The sequence below is a fragment of the Salmo salar genome, chromosome 25 (assembly GCF_965601325.2).
Source record: "Salmo salar chromosome 25, fSalSal1, whole genome shotgun sequence".
Classification (NCBI taxonomy): Eukaryota; Metazoa; Chordata; class Actinopteri; order Salmoniformes; family Salmonidae; genus Salmo; species Salmo salar.
Window position 1 is genome coordinate 42,216,169 of NC_138315.1, and position 19,726 is coordinate 42,235,894.

A 19,726-nucleotide genomic window follows, 5' to 3' on the forward strand; every position below is an offset into this window, starting at 1 on the left:
AAACACTACAGCCAAAATGGGGGACACCTAGAAAAACTACAATTTCTGGCTCATTTTTCCAAAAACCAGCCTGAAACTCTTTCTAAAGACTGTTGACATCTAGTGGAATCCCTAGGAACTGCAATCGGGCACGATTTTGCCCTATTATAAAAGTGCCAGCCATTGAAATCAGTGGTAGGATGAATTTTTTGTTGTTGTTGGGGGGGATGGTTTGTTCTCGGGGTTTCGCCTGCCATATAATTTCTGTTATACTCACAGACATTATTTTAACAGTTTTGGAAACTTTAGAGTGTTTTCTATCCAAATCTACCAATTATATGCATATCCTAGCTTCTGGACCTGAGTAGCAGGCAGTTTACTTTGGGCACGCTTTTCATCCAAAATTCCAAATGCTGCCCCCTACCCTAATGAAGTTAAGGACAACAAAGTCAAGGTATTGGAGTGGCCATCACAAAGCCCTGACCTCAATCCCATAGAACATTTGTGGGCAGAACTGAAAAAGCGTGTGCGAGCAAGGAGGCCTACAAACCTGACTCAGTTACAGCAGCTCTGTCAGGAGGAATGGGCCAAAATTCACCCAACTTATTGTGGGAAGCTTGTGGAAGGCTACCCAAAACATTTGACCCAAGTTAAACAATTTAAAGGCAATGCTACCAAATACTAATTGAGTGTATGTAAACTTCTGACCCACTGGGAATGTGATGAAAGAAATAAAAGCTGAAATAAATCATTCTCTCAACTATTATTCTGACATTTCACATTCTTAAAATAAAGTGGTGATCCTAACTGACCTAAGACAGGGCATTTTTACTAGGATTAAATGTCAGGAATTGTGAAAAACTGAGTTTAACCTCTCTAGGGTATGTGGGACGAAATCGTCCCACCTAGTCAACAGCCAGTGGAATCGAGTGGCGCGATATTCAAATACCTTAGAAATGCTATTACTTCAATTTCTCAAACATATGACTATTTTACACCATTTTAAAGACAAGACTCTCGTTAATCTAACCACATTGTCCGATTTCAAAAAGGCTTTACAACGAAAGCAAAACATTAGATTATGTCAGGAGAGTACCCAGCCAGAAATAATCACACACCCATTTTTCAAGCTAGCATATAATGTCACAAAAACCAAAACCACAGCTAAGTGCAGCACTAACCTTTGATGATCTTCATCAGATGACACTCCTAGGACATTATGTTATACAATACATGCATGTTTTGTTCAATCAAGTTCATATTTATATAAAAAACCAGCTTTTTACATTAGCATGTGACGTTCAGAACTAGCAAACATACCGAAAACTTCCGGTGAATTTACTAAATTACTCACGATAAACGTTCACAAAAAACATAACAATTATTTTAAGAATTATAGATACAGAACTCCTTTATGCAATCGCGGTGTCAGATTTTAAAATAGCTTTTCGGCAAAAGCACATTTTGCAATATTCTGAGTAGATAGCTCGCCATCACGGGCTAGCTAATTTGACACCCACCAAGTTTGGTGTTCACTAAACTCAGAATTACTATAAGAAAAATTGGATTACCTTTGCTGTTCTTCGTCAGAATGCACTCCCAGGACTTATACTTCATCCACAAATGTTGTTTTGGTTCAAAATAATCCATAGTTATGTTCAAATATCCTCTGTTTTGTTCTTGCGTTCAAGACACTATCCGAACGGTGAAGCGCGGACGCGTATCGTGACAAAAAATGTAAAAATATTCCATTACCGTACTTCGAAGCATGTCAAACGCTGTTTAAAATCAATTTTTATGCGATTTTTCTCGTAAAATAGCGATAATATTCCGACCGGGAGACGTCTTTTTCGTTCAAAGACTGAAAATGTAAAATGGACTCTTCACGTGCATGCGTGCGCGCCTGTCTCATTGTTCTCAGATCAACCACTATCCAAATGCGCTACTGTTTTTCAGCCAGGGGCTGCAAAGTCATCATTCAACGTTCTGGCGCCTTCTGAGAGCCTATGGGAGCCTTAGAAAGTGTCACGTTACAGCAGAGATCCTCTGTTTTCGATAAAGAGGGTGTAGAAGGCCAAGAAATGGTCAGAGAGGGCACTTCCTGTACAGAATCTTCTCAGGTTTTGGCCTGCCGTATGAGTTCTGTTATACTCACAGACACCATTCAAACAGTTTTAGAAACTTTAGGGTGTTTTCTATCCAAATCAAACAATTATATGCATATTCTAGTTTCTGGGCAGTAGTAATAACCAGATTAAATCGGGTACGTTTTTTATCCGGATGTGAAAATACTGCCCCCTACCCTAGAGAGGTTAAATGTATTTGGCTAAGGTGTGTAAACTTCTGACTTCAACTGTAAATCTTATTTTAAATAAGCGTGGTTGTACAATTTACAGGTCAAATACAGTATTTCTAACAGTCAGCAATAATCTAATGAATTCAGGGCTTGTGAGTTACACCTAGGCTAAATAGAAGCCTTCCACAACCATAAGACCACCAATAATTGAGTTATTTTATCAAAATAGTTTAACCTGCTTTTTTTTGGTGCAATAATCACTGATCTGGCTCTCAAGTCTATGATAATGCACTTTTTTGTTACATATTTATCTAGAACCATGCATAATGCACATTGACCAATAATGACTAACTTCTTGTAGCAGGTATTAGGCTATAAAAAATTAACACAGGTCTCATCGACAGTCTCTCAAGCCCTCGTGCTAGTGATTAGCCAGCTAATCTTTATATTTCAAGTTTAGCCAACTTGGCTCCATTTGCAAGATTACAAGGTTGAACAGTTGAGTTGTTATGAACATGCCCTTCTGTCTGTCTCCAACTGTTTGAAAAGCATGTTAGCCTGTCCACTTGGTTCAGATGTTGAAATCAAGTGGCCTACCTTGTTTCTCAGAATGAGAACAAGTTGCCAATTCCTTATGTAATTGTTTTATACTTATTGCACATTCATAAAACACAAACTAGACAGCTAGTATAACAGTCTTTGTCTAAAATGCTGCTAGCGACAAACTGAACATTAATTTTCCAGATTCAATGCTCATTTATACTCTCGTTTTAGTAGTGTCTACTTTGTGCACATTTTGAGTAGTTGAGACATAAAAAAGGTATGGTTAGACAAGTTAACTTTTCTATTACAGTAAAATAATATCTCAATGTGTTTTGGTGTCCATATGACCAATTCTGTTGGAGCAAACCTCAAATAGCGAGTTGAAACCGCTTGTCAGAACTGTTGGCGTGAGAGGCAGGGGGAGAGGCTTGGGGGGGTGTGTGTGTGTGTAAACCATAGAAAAAGAGATGAACTGATATCTGTCCAAAATAAAGCCAATGGGTTTATTTTGGACCTAAGCTTGTCGCCTGCCTTCGCGCCTTTGGGACAACAACTCCCAGTGTTAGGGCGGAAACGTGCATCTTGTCATTTATACAGATCTCTGGTTTAAATGGGAAGGTGAACACAGCACAGGGGCGGAGACGGGACCAAAACTACAACATGAAAACAAGCAGACATAAACGCTCATAAAAATACAAAATGACAACCTTGAATCTAGCGATACAGTCATTTGGAATATTGCGCAAAAACATATATTAGAATTCATCAAATTAATTCGATATATCGCCCAGCCCTAGGTTTAATATGAGGCTGCTACAGTGTTGGTGGTAACTTATGTGGATACTGTGTGTCTGTGTGCGCGTGTCTGTACGTGTGTGTGTGCTCCAGATATGAGTGTGAGGAGTCGTTCACCACTCTGAATGTAGACATCAGGAACCACCAGAACCTGTTGGACTCTATGGAGCAGTATGTCAAAGGAGACCTGCTGGAGGGAGCCAACGCATACCACTGTGAGAAGTGTAACAAGAAGGTGAGACAACTCACTTTGGCCTGATTAGTCAGCGACGTGAATGCTGATGTCTGTTATCAGAACTCTGTTCAGGAGCTGGAGATGGCTGACCTAACTGGGGTAGTCCTGCTCTGTAGCATACAGCTGTTTAACTGGGGTAGTCCTGCTCTGTAGCATACAGCTGTTTAACTGGGGTAGTCCTGCTCTGTAGCATACAGCTGTTTAACTGGGGTAGTCCTGCTCTGTAGCATACAGCTGTTTAACTGGGGTAGTCCTGCTCTGTAGCATACAGCTGTTTAACTGGGGTAGTCCTGCTCTGTAGCATACAGCTGTTTGATTGTTTAACTGGGGTAGTCCTGCTCTGTAGCATACAGCTGTTTGATTGTTTAACTGTGGTAGGTCTACTGTGTAGTCTATTTCTGAACCACTCCAAATAATATATTCTAATCGCATCTTTTTCCAACCAGCTACAGTGCATTCGGAAAGTATTCAGACCCCCTTGACTTTTCCACATTTGGTTACGTTACAGCCTTATTCTAAAATGGATTCAATTGTTTTTTTCCCGTCATCAATCTACACACTGCCCCATAATGACAAAGCGAAAAACTGGTTTTTAAAAAGTTTTGTGAATGTATTAAAAATTCAAAACTGATCACATTTACATAAATATTCAGACCCTTTACTCAGTACTTTGTTGAAGCACCTTTGGCAGCGATTACAGCCTCAAGTCTTCTTGGGTATGATTCTACAAGCTTGGCACACCTGTATTTGGGGAGTTTTTCCCATTCTTCTCTGCAGATCCTCTCAAGCTCTGTCAGGCTGGATGGGGAGTGTCGCTGCACAGCTATTTTCAGGTCTCTAGAGATGTTCGATCGAGTTCAATTCCGTGCTCTGGCTTGGCCATTCAAGGACATTCATAGTCTTGTCCCGAAGCCACTCCTGCGTTGTCTTGGCCCCAGTCTGAGGTCCTGAGAGCTCTGGAGCAGGTTTTCAACAAGTATCTCTCTGTACTTTGCTCCATTCATGGTCTCCCAGTCCCTGCCGCTGAAAAAGATCCCCACAGCATGATGCTTCCACTAACATGCTTCACCGTAGGGATGGTGTCAGGTTACCTCCAGACGTGACGTTTGGCGTTCAGGCCAACGAGTTCAGTCTTGGTTTCATCAGACCAGAGAATCTTGTTTCTCATTGTCTGAAAGTCCTTTAGGTGCCTTTTGGCAAACTGCAAGTGGGCTGTCATGTGCCTTTTACTGAGGAATGGCTTTAGTCTGGCCACCTACCATAAAGGCCTGATTGGTGGAGTGCTGCATAGATGGTTGTCCTTCTGGAAGGTTCTCCCATCTCCACAGAGGAACTCTGGAACTCTCAGTGACCATCATTGTTCAGTTTGGCTGGGCGGTCAGCTCTAGGAATAGTCTTGGTGGTTCCAAACTTCTTCCATTTAAGGATGATGGAGGCCACTGTGTTCTTGGGAACCTTCAATGCTGCAGACATGTTTTGGTACCCTTCTCCACATCTGTGTCTCGACACAATCCTTCGACCTCATGGTTTGGTTTTTGCTCTGACATGCCCTGTCAACTGTGGAATCGTTATATAAACAGGTGTGTGCCTTCGAAATCATGTCCAATCAATTGAATTTACTAAAAGGTGGACTTCAATCACGTTGTAGAAACATCTCAAGGATGCTCAATGGAAACAGGATGCATTTGAGCTCTTTTTGGAGTCTTCTAGCAAAGGGTTTGAATACTTATGTAAGTAAAGTATTTCAGTTTTTTTTATTTTGAATACATTTGCAGAAATGTTCTCAAAAAAAATTGCTTTGTCATTATGGGGTGTTGGGGTGATTGAGTAAAAAAAAAAGTAATCACTTTTAGAATAAGGCCATAACGTAGCAAAATGTGGGAAAAGGTCAAGGGGCCTAAATACTTTCCGAATGCACTGTACTTTCCTGTAGGATTTCATGGGTAGTAGAAGGAACGTGTTGGTCCTCTTCCCCCAATAGATAGAAGGCTAGTAGCAGTAACAGGTTGGTCCTCTTCCTCCCCCTATAGGTAGAAGGCTAGTAGCAGTAACAGGTTGGTCCTCTTCCTCCCCCTATAGGTAGAAGGCTAGTAGCAGTAACAGGTTAGTCCTCTTCCTCCCCCTATAGGTAGAAGGCTAGTAGCAGTAACAGGTTGGTCCTCTTCCTCCCCCTATAGGTAGAAGGCTAGTAGCAGTAACGGGTTGGTCCTCTTCCTCCCCCTATAGGTAGAAGGCTAGTAGCAGTAACAGGTTGGTCCTCTTCCTCCCCCTATAGGTAGAAGGCTAGTAGCAGTAACAGGTTGGTCCTCTTCCTCCCCCTATAGGTAGAAGGCTAGTAGCAGTAACAGGTTGGTCCTCTTCCTCCCCCTATAGGTAGAAGGCTAGTAGCAGTAACAGGTTGGTCCTCTTCCTCCCCCTATAGGTAGAAGGCTAGTAGCAGTAACAGGTTGGTCCTCTTCCTCCCCCTATAGGTAGAAGGCTAGTAGCAGTAACAGGTTGGTCCTCTTCCTCCCCCTATAGGTAGAAGGCTAGTAGCAGTAACAGGTTGGTCCTCTTCCTCCCCCTATAGGTAGAAGGCTAGTAGCAGTAACAGGTTGGTCCTCTTCCTCCCCCTATAGGTAGAAGGCTAGTAGCAGTAACAGGTTAGTCCTCTTCCTCCCCCTATAGGTAGAAGGCTAGTAGCAGTAACAGGTTGGTCCTCTTCCTCCCCCTATAGGTAGAAGGCTAGTAGCAGTAACAGGTTGGTCCTCTTCCTCCCCCTATAGGTAGAAGGCTAGTAGCAGTAACAGGTTGGTCCTCTTCCTCCCCCTATAGGTAGAAGGCTAGTAGCAGTAACAGGTTGGTCCTCTTCCTCCCCCTATAGGTAGAAGGCTAGTAGCAGTAACAGGTTGGTCCTCTTCCTCCCCCTATAGGTAGAAGGCTAGTAGCAGTAACAGGTTAGTCCTCTTCCTCCCCCTATAGGTAGAAGGCTAGTAGCAGTAACAGGTTGGTCCTCTTCCTCCCCCTATAGGTAGAAGGCTAGTAGCAGTAACAGGTTGGTCCTCTTCCTCCCCCTATAGGTAGAAGGCTAGTAGCAGTAACAGGTTGGTCCTCTTCCTCCCCCTATAGGTAGAAGGCTAGTAGCAGTAACAGGTTGGTCCTCTTCCTCCCCCTATAGGTAGAAGGCTAGTAGCAGTAACAGGTTAGTCCTCTTCCTCCCCCTATAGGTAGAAGGCTAGTAGCAGTAACAGGTTGGTCCTCTTCCTCCCCCTATAGGTAGAAGGCTAGTAGCAGTAACAGGTTGGTCCTCTTCCTCCCCCTATAGGTAGAAGGCTAGTAGCAGTAACAGGTTGGTCCTCTTCCTCCCCCTATAGGTAGAAGGCTAGTAGCAGTAACAGGTTGGTCCTCTTCCTCCCCCTATAGGTAGAAGGCTAGTAGCAGTAACAGGTTGGTCCTCTTCCTCCCCCTATAGGTAGAAGGCTAGTAGCAGTAACAGGTTAGTCCTCTTCCTCCCCCTATAGGTAGAAGGCTAGTAGCAGTAACAGGTTGGTCCTCTTCCTCCCCCTATAGGTAGAAGGCTAGTAGCAGTAACAGGTTGGTCCTCTTCCTCCCCCTATAGGTAGAAGGCTAGTAGCAGTAACAGGTTGGTCCTCTTCCTCCCCCTATAGGTAGAAGGCTAGTAGCAGTAACAGGTTGGTCCTCTTCCTCCCCCTATAGGTAGAAGGCTAGTAGCAGTAACAGGTTGGTCCTCTTCCTCCCCCTATAGGTAGAAGGCTAGTAGCAGTAACAGGTTGGTCCTCTTCCTCCCCCTATAGGTAGAAGGCTAGTAGCAGTAACAGGTTGGTCCTCTTCCTCCCCCTATAGGTAGAAGGCTAGTAGCAGTAACAGGTTGGTCCTCTTCCTCCCCCTATAGGTAGAAGGCTAGTAGCAGTAACAGGTTGGTCCTCTTCCTCCCCCTATAGGTAGAAGGCTAGTAGCAGTAACAGGTTGGTCCTCTTCCTCCCCCTATAGGTAGAAGGCTAGTAGCAGTAACAGGTTGGTCCTCTTCCTCCCCCTATAGGTAGAAGGCTAGTAGCAGTAACAGGTTGGTCCTCTTCCTCCCCCTATAGGTAGAAGGCTAGTAGCAGTAACAGGTTGGTCCTCTTCCTCCCCCTATAGGTAGAAGGCTAGTAGCAGTAACAGGTTGGTCCTCTTCCTCCCCCTATAGGTAGAAGGCTAGTAGCAGTAACAGGTTGGTCCTCTTCCTCCCCCTATAGGTAGAAGGCTAGTAGCAGTAACAGGTTGGTCCTCTTCCTCCCCCTATAGGTAGAAGGCTAGTAGCAGTAACAGGTTGGTCCTCTTCCTCCCCCTATAGGTAGAAGGCTAGTAGCAGTAACAGGTTGGTCCTCTTCCTCCCCCTATAGGTAGAAGGCTAGTAGCAGTAACAGGTTGGTCCTCTTCCTCCCCCTATAGGTAGAAGGCTAGTAGCAGTAACAGGTTGGTCCTCTTCCTCCCCCTATAGGTAGAAGGCTAGTAGCAGTAACAGGTTGGTCCTCTTCCTCCCCCTATAGGTAGAAGGCTAGTAGCAGTAACAGGTTGGTCCTCTTCCTCCCCCTATAGGTAGAAGGCTAGTAGCAGTAACAGGTTGGTCCTCTTCCTCCCCCTATAGGTAGAAGGCTAGTAGCAGTAACAGGTTGGTCCTCTTCCTCCCCCTATAGGTAGAAGGCTAGTAGCAGTAACAGGTTGGTCCTCTTCCTCCCCCTATAGGTAGAAGGCTAGTAGCAGTAACAGGTTGGTCCTCTTCCTCCCCCTATAGGTAGAAGGCTAGTAGCAGTAACAGGTTGGTCCTCTTCCTCCCCCTATAGGTAGAAGGCTAGTAGCAGTAACAGGTTGGTCCTCTTCCTCCCCCTATAGGTAGAAGGCTAGTAGCAGTAACAGGTTGGTCCTCTTCCTCCCCCTATAGGTAGAAGGCTAGTAGCAGTAACAGGTTGGTCCTCTTCCTCCCCCTATAGGTAGAAGGCTAGTAGCAGTAACAGGTTAGTCCTCTTCCTCCCCCTATAGGTAGAAGGCTAGTAGCAGTAACAGGTTGGTCCTCTTCCTCCCCCTATAGGTAGAAGGCTAGTAGCAGTAACAGGTTGGTCCTCTTCCTCCCCCTATAGGTAGAAGGCTAGTAGCAGTAACAGGTTGGTCCTCTTCCTCCCCCTATAGGTAGAAGGCTAGTAGCAGTAACAGGTTGGTCCTCTTCCTCCCCCTATAGGTAGAAGGCTAGTAGCAGTAACAGGTTGGTCCTCTTCCTCCCCCTATAGGTAGAAGGCTAGTAGCAGTAACAGGTTAGTCCTCTTCCTCCCCCTATAGGTAGAAGGCTAGTAGCAGTAACAGGTTGGTCCTCTTCCTCCCCCTATAGGTAGAAGGCTAGTAGCAGTAACAGGTTGGTCCTCTTCCTCCCCCTATAGGTAGAAGGCTAGTAGCAGTAACAGGTTGGTCCTCTTCCTCCCCCTATAGGTAGAAGGCTAGTAGCAGTAACAGGTTGGTCCTCTTCCTCCCCCTATAGGTAGAAGGCTAGTAGCAGTAACAGGTTGGTCCTCTTCCTCCCCCTATAGGTAGAAGGCTAGTAGCAGTAACAGGTTGGTCCTCTTCCTCCCCCTATAGGTAGAAGGCTAGTAGCAGTAACAGGTTGGTCCTCTTCCTCCCCCTATAGGTAGAAGGCTAGTAGCAGTAACAGGTTGGTCCTCTTCCTCCCCCTATAGGTAGAAGGCTAGTAGCAGTAACAGGTTGGTCCTCTTCCTCCCCCTATAGGTAGAAGGCTAGTAGCAGTAACGGGTTGGTCCTCTTCCTCCCCCTATAGGTAGAAGGCTAGTAGCAGTAACAGGTTGGTCCTCTTCCTCCCCCTATAGGTAGAAGGCTAGTAGCAGTAACAGGTTAGTCCTCTTCCTCCCCCTATAGGTAGAAGGCTAGTAGCAGTAACAGGTTGGTCCTCTTCCTCCCCCTATAGGTAGAAGGCTAGTAGCAGTAACAGGTTGGTCCTCTTCCTCCCCCTATAGGTAGAAGGCTAGTAGCAGTAACAGGTTGGTCCTCTTCCTCCCCCTATAGGTAGAAGGCTAGTAGCAGTAACAGGTTGGTCCTCTTCCTCCCCCTATAGGTAGAAGGCTAGTAGCAGTAACAGGTTGGTCCTCTTCCTCCCCCTATAGGTAGAAGGCTAGTAGCAGTAACAGGTTGGTCCTCTTCCTCCCCCTATAGGTAGAAGGCTAGTAGCAGTAACGGGTTGGTCCTCTTCCTCCCCCTATAGGTAGAAGGCTAGTAGCAGTAACAGGTTGGTCCTCTTCCTCCCCCTATAGGTAGAAGGCTAGTAGCAGTAACAGGTTAGTCCTCTTCCTCCCCCTATAGGTAGAAGGCTAGTAGCAGTAACAGGTTGGTCCTCTTCCTCCCCCTATAGGTAGAAGGCTAGTAGCAGTAACAGGTTGGTCCTCTTCCTCCCCCTATAGGTAGAAGGCTAGTAGCAGTAACAGGTTAGTCCTCTTCCTCCCCCTATAGGTAGAAGGCTAGTAGCAGTAACAGGTTGGTCCTCTTCCTCCCCCTATAGGTAGAAGGCTAGTAGCAGTAACAGGTTGGTCCTCTTCCTCCCCCTATAGGTAGAAGGCTAGTAGCAGTAACGGGTTGGTCCTCTTCCTCCCCCTATAGGTAGAAGGCTAGTAGCAGTAACGGGTTGGTCCTCTTCCTCCCCCTATAGGTAGAAGGCTAGTAGCAGTAACGGGTTGGTCCTCTTCCTCCCCCTATAGGTAGAAGGCTAGTAGCAGTAACAGGTTGGTCCTCTTCCTCCCCCTATAGGTAGAAGGCTAGTAGCAGTAACAGGTTGGTCCTCTTCCTCCCCCTATAGGTAGAAGGCTAGTAGCAGTAACAGGTTGGTCCTCTTCCTCCCCCTATAGGTAGAAGGCTAGTAGCAGTAACAGGTTGGTCCTCTTCCTCCCCCTATAGGTAGAAGGCTAGTAGCAGTAACAGGTTGGTCCTCTTCCTCCCCCTATAGGTAGAAGGCTAGTAGCAGTAACAGGTTGGTCCTCTTCCTCCCCCTATAGGTAGAAGGCTAGTAGCAGTAACAGGTTGGTCCTCTTCCTCCCCCTATAGGTAGAAGGCTAGTAGCAGTAACAGGTTAGTCCTCTTCCTCCCCTATAGGTAGAAGGCTAGTAGCAGTAACAGGTTAGTCCTCTTCCTCCCCCTATAGGTAGAAGGCTAGTAGCAGTAACAGGTTGGTCCTCTTCCTCCCCCTATAGGTAGAAGGCTAGTAGCAGTAACGGGTTGGTCCTCTTCCTCCCCCTATAGGTAGAAGGCTAGTAGCAGTAACAGGTTGGTCCTCTTCCTCCCCCTATAGGTAGAAGGCTAGTAGCAGTAACGGGTTGGTCCTCTTCCTCCCCCTATAGGTAGAAGGCTAGTAGCAGTAACAGGTTGGTCCTCTTCCTCCCCCTATAGGTAGAAGGCTAGTAGCAGTAACAGGTTGGTCCTCTTCCTCCCCCTATAGGTAGAAGGCTAGTAGCAGTAACAGGTTGGTCCTCTTCCTCCCCCTATAGGTAGAAGGCTAGTAGCAGTAACAGGTTGGTCCTCTTCCTCCCCCTATAGGTAGAAGGCTAGTAGCAGTAACAGGTTGGTCCTCTTCCTCCCCCTATAGGTAGAAGGCTAGTAGCAGTAACGGGTTGGTCCTCTTCCTCCCCCTATAGGTAGAAGGCTAGTAGCAGTAACAGGTTGGTCCTCTTCCTCCCCCTATAGGTAGAAGGCTAGTAGCAGTAACAGGTTGGTCCTCTTCCTCCCCCTATAGGTAGAAGGCTAGTAGCAGTAACAGGTTGGTCCTCTTCCTCCCCCTATAGGTAGAAGGCTAGTAGCAGTAACAGGTTGGTCCTCTTCCTCCCCCTATAGGTAGAAGGCTAGTAGCAGTAACAGGTTGGTCCTCTTCCTCCCCCTATAGGTAGAAGGCTAGTAGCAGTAACAGGTTGGTCCTCTTCCTCCCCCTATAGGTAGAAGGCTAGTAGCAGTAACGGGTTGGTCCTCTTCCTCCCCCTATAGGTAGAAGGCTAGTAGCAGTAACAGGTTGGTCCTCTTCCTCCCCCTATAGGTAGAAGGCTAGTAGCAGTAACAGGTTGGTCCTCTTCCTCCCCCTATAGGTAGAAGGCTAGTAGCAGTAACAGGTTGGTCCTCTTCCTCCCCCTATAGGTAGAAGGCTAGTAGCAGTAACAGGTTGGTCCTCTTCCTCCCCCTATAGGTAGAAGGCTAGTAGCAGTAACAGGTTGGTCCTCTTCCTCCCCCTATAGGTAGAAGGCTAGTAGCAGTAACAGGTTGGTCCTCTTCCTCCCCCTATAGGTAGAAGGCTAGTAGCAGTAACAGGTTGGTCCTCTTCCTCCCCCTATAGGTAGAAGGCTAGTAGCAGTAACGGGTTGGTCCTCTTCCCCTCCTCCCTCCAGGTGGACACAGTGAAGCGTCTGCTGATCAAGAAGCTTCCTCCAGTGCTGGCCATCCAGCTGAAGAGGTTTGACTACGACTGGGAGAGGGAGTGTGCCATTAAGTTCAACGACTACTTTGAGTTCCCCAGGGAGTTGGACATGGAGCCCTACACAGTAGCCGGGGTGGCCAAGCTGGAGGGGGACGACGTCAACCCAGAGAACCAGGTTAAGGATGGCATGATGTTCACACAGATTATTACATTATTGGGTGTAGAAATACGGAATACATTTTCATGTGTTCATATTGACGTAGTGGTCGTTCTCATTTCAAATATCTGAAATATTTGATGTAATTCATATGGGACCGCATTTAAATGGATGGGACCACATTTAAACTGTCCCTTTTTAAATTAAGCAATTGTGGTTCACTTGAACATCAATTATTGCGATAAATGCAGAAATGGCAATACACTGAATTATCGCGATACTAAACCGATCATCCGTATGGTGTCCTGCCACCAGGTGATCCAGCAGAACGAGCCCTCTGATCCAGAGCCCCCGGGCAGCTCCAAGTACCGCCTGGTGGGGGTGCTGGTCCACTCAGGCCAGGCCAGCGGTGGACACTACTACTCCTACATCACGCAGAGGAACGTGGGCGGGGCCGACGGCGAGCGGAACCGCTGGTACAAGTTTGACGATGGCGACGTGACTGAGTGCAAGATGGACGACGAGGAGGAGATGAAGAACCAGTGCTTTGGAGGGGAGTACATGGGCGAGGTGTTTGACCACATGATGAAGAGGATGTCCTACCGGCGCCAGAAGCGCTGGTGGAATGCCTACATCCTTTTCTACGAACGCATGGACTCACTGGACAAGGACAGCGAGCTGGTCAAGTACATCCAGGAGCTGACCATTTCGTCCTCGTCCAACAACAAGCCGTCGCACCAGGTCAAGATGCCCAACGTCATCGAGTGCAGCGTGCGCAAGCAGAACGTGCAGTTCATGCACAACCGTATGCAATACAGCCTGGAGTATTTCCAGTTTGTTAAGAAACTTCTGACCTGTAACAGTGTCTATTTAAACCCTCCGCCAGGTACGTGGAACACACACACACACACACACACACACACTGGCTTCAATATACCTTCTAGAGCTCTTTTTAAGGCAGGTGCTGTTGATGCTACACTGAGGTTCTGTTTGTCACCTTTGTTCCCTCTTGTTTTGGCCCTTGCTAGTCATGACTCTACGTGGACATTTTTCCACTGTAGAGCCCTTCTATTGTGTACAGCCCAAGAAGAGAGATTGCTTTCACAGTGATCTGCTTTTGTCATTTGTGCACTGTGAAAGGCCCAGCCTCACTACTTAGTATAGCTAACTCTCAGCCCTGTCACAGTAGCGCCAGTAGTACCATAAAAATGATTTTTATCACTGTAATAACGATAGAAGACTTTTGCCATGTTTTAATAGCTGATATTTTCATTCCTTTCAATATTTAATAAGATAAATATAGCCCCTCCTTTTAATCTTACCACTGGTAACATGCAGACAGATGAACGACTCCCTTGGAGAGTTGCATAGAGAGGGAGATTATAGGATGGCAGAGCTGAACATTATATTGGCTGACGGTAAACTGCAGCAGTTTCCTCTGACTTATGAAGTTAATATGAGCCAATGCATTATTAATGCAGCCAGGCCACAGTATACCTCTATCTATCTGGCTGGCTGGCTGGCTGGCAAATTAACTAACTACTGCAGGGTTAGCCATCAGTGTAAAAGCACTTGGTTGGGATGAAATGCTTCAGCTCATCAATTATGTATGTATGGGGTGCTTGTTTCTTTTTGGTGTCTTGTGTGCAAACGGGCAACTCTTATCGTTAATGTCTCCAATTTCAGCCTGTTATTGAGGAGTAAGCAGCAGATGTGGTCATAGGGCTCTATTTAAACAGTGAGATTTTAGGATTCTGCTCCAGTGACTGACTCACACATTAACTCTGAAATTGAAATAACTCCCTGCTGAAGATCAAGAATAGGCTAGTCTCTGGCGCTCCAGGTTTCTTCATAATCCTTCACCATTTGCATCCACAGAGGAAACCTTCATTTTCGTAGATTTTTTTTATGACCAATGTTTTTATTGAAACGTTCCAGTAGGAAGTCTGACGTTAAGTTGTGACTGAAGTCTGAACCGATGTTTATGTTGTGTGTCAGGACAAGACCATCTACTGCCCGATGCAGAGGAGATGGCTATGATTAGTGTTCAGCTGGCTGCTAGGTTCCTCTTCAGCACTGGTTTCCACACCAAGAAAGTAGTGAGGGGGGCCGCCAGTGACTGGTGAGTTCTGTCGATCTGTCTGACCTTTCAACCTTGACCTGTGTTCATATATGGAGTGGAGTGAATCATCTTTCTGTTTTCTTATTCTCTTTGTTTTCCTCCTCTCTCACAACTGTCTGCATCTATCCCTGTCTCTACAGTCTCACTCTCTCTCTCTTTCTCCACTCTACCTTGCATCATTCTCTCTACATCTGAATCTCTCACCCCTGTCCTTAACCCACGGTGTATCTCTGTTTCTTTCTCCATCTCCAGGTATGATGCGCTGTGCATCCTGCTGAGACACAGTAAGAATGTACGCTACTGGTTTGCCCACAACATCCTGTTTGCCTACGCCAACCGCTTCTCCGAGTACCTGCTGGAGTGCCCCAGCGCTGAGGTCCGGGGCGCGTTCGCCAAACTCATCGTCTTCATCGCACACTTCTCCCTTCAAGACGGACCCTGCCCCTCGCCCACAGCATCCCCTGCTGGCGCCTCCACCCAATCACAGGTGAATGACTGGTTCTCCTGGTCCTAAAACAGAAACTGCCTATCAGGGAGGTGTTTAGTATTCATGTAACGGGAGAAATGTTTTGAAACCGAGCAGCTACTACTTGGAATTGTCAAAAGACAATCGTCTTATTTTCGGCTTCAGTTTTCAAGTGTTTCCCCCGTTTCATGTATACTGAGAATGACCCATACGAAGCACTTTTACTCTGGTCTGGTGGAGTATGTGTTAAACTTGTCTGTCTGTCTGTCTGGGTCAGGTGTGTGATAACCTGCGTCTCAGTGACCACCTGTTGAGGGCTGTGTTGAACCTCCTCAGGAGAGAGGTGTCAGAGCATGGCCGACACCTGCAGCAGTACTTCAACCTCTTCGTCATGTACGCCAACCTGGGTAAGGGAAACATCCTGTCATGCACACCTACTCTGACAACTCCTTGATTAATGGGTAGAGAGTGTATGGCTCACTGGCAATGGACAGACACATTTCTCTTCATGCCTCACTTTCTCCTCTCCCTCTCGCCCTCCCTCCCTCTCTCTCTCGCCCGCCCTCCCTCTCGCTCTCCTGCTCTCTCTCCTTCCCTTCTCCAGGGCTGGCAGAGAAGACTCAGTTGTTGAAGCTGAGTGTCCCAGCTACCTTCATGCTGGTGGCTCTAGACGAGGGACCCGGTCCTCCCATAAAGTACCAGTATGCAGAGCTGGGGAAACTCTACACCGTGGTCTCCCAGCTGGTGCGCTGCTGTGATGTGGCCGCACGCATGCAGTCATCCATCAATGGTGCGGTCACACAGATGTCAGAGGTGGTGACCTCTGGTTCTCAGGGTTAACGGACAAAGACAAACCAGTATCAGCTGGGTTGTATTCATTGTATGCAATTGAGAAAAGGCCGTAATCTCTTTCTATCTCTCTCTCTCTCTCTCTCTCTCTCTCCTCTCTCTCTCTCTCTCTCTCTCTCTCTCTCTTTTCCAGGTAACCCCCCTCTCCCTAACCCGTACGGGGATGCCAACCAGACCACCCCGGTGATGCCTGTGCAGCAGCTGGTGGGAGAGATCCTTTTTGTTAGGACCAGCTACGTGAAGAAGATCATCGAGGACTGCAGCAACTCAGAGGAGACAGTCAAGCTGCTGCGCTTCAGCTGCTGGGAAAACCCCCAGTTCTCCTCTACTGTACTATCAGAGCTGCTCTGGCAGGTAAGTTAAAACTGCTGAATCACACACACATGCTCACACACTCCATTATTTGCTCACACACACATAATATGCACATACATTTATACTGACTCTATACACACACAATCATCATATACACTGCTGCTACACTGTTTATCATGTCCTGATGCCTAGTCACCTTACACCTATACATATCTAACTCTATCGATCCAGTATCCCTACACATTGTCAATATGGTACTGGATATGACTGACCCTGTATATACACTGAACAAAAATATAAAGGCAACATGTAAAGTGTTGGTTTCGTGAGCTGAAATAAAAGATCCCAGAAATGTTCCATACGTACAAAAAGCTTATTTCTCTCAGATTTTGTGCACATTTGTTTACATCCCTGTTAGTGAGCATTTCTCTTGTGCCAAGATAATCCATCCACCTGACAGGTGTGGCATGTCAAGATGTTGATTTAAATAGCATGATCATTACACAGGTGCACCTTGTGCTGGCGACAATAAAAGGCCTTTAAAATGTGCAGTTTTGTCACACAACACAATGCCACAGATGTCTCAAGTTTTGAGGGAGTGTGCAATTGGCATACTGACTGAAGGAATGTCCACCAGAGCTGTTGCCAGAGATTGAATGTTAATTTCTCTACCATGACACCTCCAATGTCATTTTAGAGAATTTTGCAGTACCTCCAACCGGCCTCACAAACGCAGACCACGTGTAACCACGCCAGCCCAGGACCTTCACATCTGGCTTCTTAACCTGTGGGATCGTCTGAGACCAGCCACCTGGACAGCTGATGAAACAGAATCATTTCTGCACAAACTGTCAAACTTCTCAGGGAAGCTCATCTGTGTGCTCGTCGTTCTCACCAGGGTCTTGACCTGACTGCAGTTCGGTGTCGTTACCAACTTCAGTGGGCAAATGCTCACATTTGATGGCCACTGGCACGCTGGAGAAGTGTGCTCTTCACAGATTAATCCTGGTTTCAACTGTACCAGACAGATGACAGACAGCGTGTATGATGTCAACAATGTGAACAGAGTGCCCGTGGTGGAGTTATGGTATGGGCAGGCAAAGCTACAGACAACGAATACAATTGCACTTTATCAATGGCAATTGGAATGCAGATACCGTGACAAGATCTTTTTTGGTTGGAACCAAAACTCTCAAATTTGGACTCCAGACCAAAGGACAGATTTCCACCGGTCTAATGTTCATTGCTCGTGTTTCTTGGCCCAAGCAAGTCTCTTCTTCTTATTGGTGTCCTTTAGTAGTGGTTTCTTTGCAGCAATTCGACCATGAAGGCCTGATTCACGCAGGCTCCTCTGAACAGTTGATGTTGACATGTGTCTGTTACTTGAACTCTGTGAAGCATTTATTTGGGATGAAATTTCTGAGGTTGGTAACTCTAAGGAACTTATCCTCTGCAGCAGAGGTAACTCTAGGTCTTCCTTTCCTGTGGCAGTCCTCATAAGAGCCAGTTTCATCATATCGCTTGATGTTTTTTTGCGACTGCACTTGAAGAAATTGATTGACCTTCATGTCTTAAAGTAATGATGGACTGTCGTTTCTCTTTGCTTACTTGAGCTGTTCTTGCCATAATGTGGACTTGGTCTTTTACCAAATAGGGCTATCTTCTGTATATCAACCCTAACTTGTCATAACACAACTGATTGGCTCAAAAACCCTGGAATGAGTAGGTGTGTCCAAACTTTTGACTAGTACTGTGTGTATATATAAACATACCCCCAGTAATCGTCAACATACTCAATTGAGTTGCTATGGCAGGTAATAACCACCGTAGGCCCATATACCCCAGTGGGCAGCCAACACCACTAGAAAACACTACATCTCAGAAGCCTTTGGTCTCGTCCTCTACCTCCCAAGTGGTGTTTTTCATATTTCTGTGTGTTAGATCTTATTGATAATGTGTGTTTTGTTATCCCCCAGGTGGCGTACTCCTACACCTACGAGCTGAGGCCTTACCTGGACCTGCTGCTGCAGATCCTGCTCATCGAGGACTCCTGGCAGACACACAGGTACGTCACACTCAGGGGAAAGACGCCTGGCAGACACACAGGTAACGTCATACTCAGGACGTTATCACGTCTTTGGTCTGGGAAAGATCACACACTGGATGCAGGGTTTTGTCCCAACCTAGTGCCAACACATCTGATTTAAACTCATCAGACTTCAAGTAGCTTCTTCAGGTTCTTCAGACACACTGTGGCCTTCTAGGAACAGGAATATGGCCGGTTTCACTGGTTGGTGTTTCCTCTCTGGCTTATTTTCTATTTTGCGAGCCAACATCATCTCTGTCCTATCTGATGTGTAACTGACCTCTCTCTCTCCCTGTGTGTCTGTGTAGGATCCACAACGTGTTGAAGGGTATACCAGACGACAGGGACGGCCTGTTTGACACCATTCAGCGCTCCAAGAACCACTACCAGAAACGGGCCTACCAGTGTATCAAGTGCATGGTGGCCCTGTTCAGCAGCTGCTCTGTGGCCTACCAGATCCTACAGGTACAACAGAGACAACACTATGCACTAGACCACATGTCAAACTCAAGTCCAATCCTGCTCACGAGCCGATTAAATCTGGCCCGCCGGTGGTTTGAGTATAAAAAAAATGAAATCCACATTTCAGGATTCTTAATTGCAATGCAAGGAAAAAGTCATTCATAAGCACTCTTAGAAATTGTCTCTCTCTCTCGGTCTCTCTCTGTCTATAGAGTAACGGGGATCTGAAGCGTAAGTGGACCTGGGCGGTGGAGTGGCTGGGGGATGAGCTGGAGAGGAGACCCTACACAGGGAACCCCCAGTACACCTACAACAACTGGTCTCCACCCGTCCAGAGCAACGAGACCTCCAACGGGTACTTCCTGGAGCGCTCGCACTCTGCACGTATGACCCTGGCCAAGGCCTGCGAACTCTGCCCCGAGGAGGTAACACTCGCACCAAATGATGCGCGCACACACACACACACACAATATACGACACACGCATACAACCCAAAGGTAATACAATCGTATCTAACATGGATGCATGACTTAAATGGTGGTAGTTGAATTAGTGAAAGGTCAGTATTGATAGTCTCAGATAATGTCTTTTTGGAGAGATGCACCATTCTGACCTTGGTGGTTTTTGCCTACAGAGTCAAGGTAATGTGGAAACAAGGAACTTGCCTGTAATACTAACTCAGCAAAAAAAGAAACGTCCTCTCACTGTCAACTGCGTTTATTTTCAGCAAACTGAACATGTGTAAATATTTGTATGAACATAAGATTCAACAACTGAGACATAAACTGAACATGTGACTAACAGGAATTGAATAATGTGTCCCTGAACAAAGGGGGGGTCAAAAAGTAACAGTCAGTATCTGGTGTGGCCACCAGCTGCATTAAGTCTCCTCCTCATGGACTGCACCAGATTCGCCAATTCTTGCTGTGAGATGTTACACCACTCTTCCACCAAGGCACCTGCAAGTTCCCGGACATTTCTGGGGGGAAT

At 46.5% G+C, this 19,726-nt stretch overlaps 1 protein-coding gene across 5 annotated transcripts in view; it reads left to right on the top strand.

The window, feature by feature from the left end:
• The window catches only part of LOC106586795 (ubiquitin carboxyl-terminal hydrolase 9X), an 81,910-nt gene that overhangs the window by 55,378 nt on the left and 6,806 nt on the right, over positions 1 to 19,726 (top strand). For all 5 annotated transcript variants that reach the window (XM_082969162.1, XM_082969166.1, XM_082969164.1 and 2 more), the window contains 11 exons: positions 3,707 to 3,848; positions 12,251 to 12,454; positions 12,752 to 13,322; positions 14,435 to 14,558; positions 14,811 to 15,045; positions 15,302 to 15,431; positions 15,629 to 15,814; positions 16,007 to 16,227; positions 18,165 to 18,253; positions 18,583 to 18,739; positions 18,949 to 19,161. In XM_082969162.1, coding sequence (XP_082825288.1) covers positions 3,707 to 3,848; positions 12,251 to 12,454; positions 12,752 to 13,322; positions 14,435 to 14,558; positions 14,811 to 15,045; positions 15,302 to 15,431; positions 15,629 to 15,814; positions 16,007 to 16,227; positions 18,165 to 18,253; positions 18,583 to 18,739; positions 18,949 to 19,161 — 2,272 coding nt within the window. The remainder of the gene's footprint in view (positions 1 to 3,706; positions 3,849 to 12,250; positions 12,455 to 12,751; positions 13,323 to 14,434; positions 14,559 to 14,810; positions 15,046 to 15,301; positions 15,432 to 15,628; positions 15,815 to 16,006; positions 16,228 to 18,164; positions 18,254 to 18,582; positions 18,740 to 18,948; positions 19,162 to 19,726) is intronic.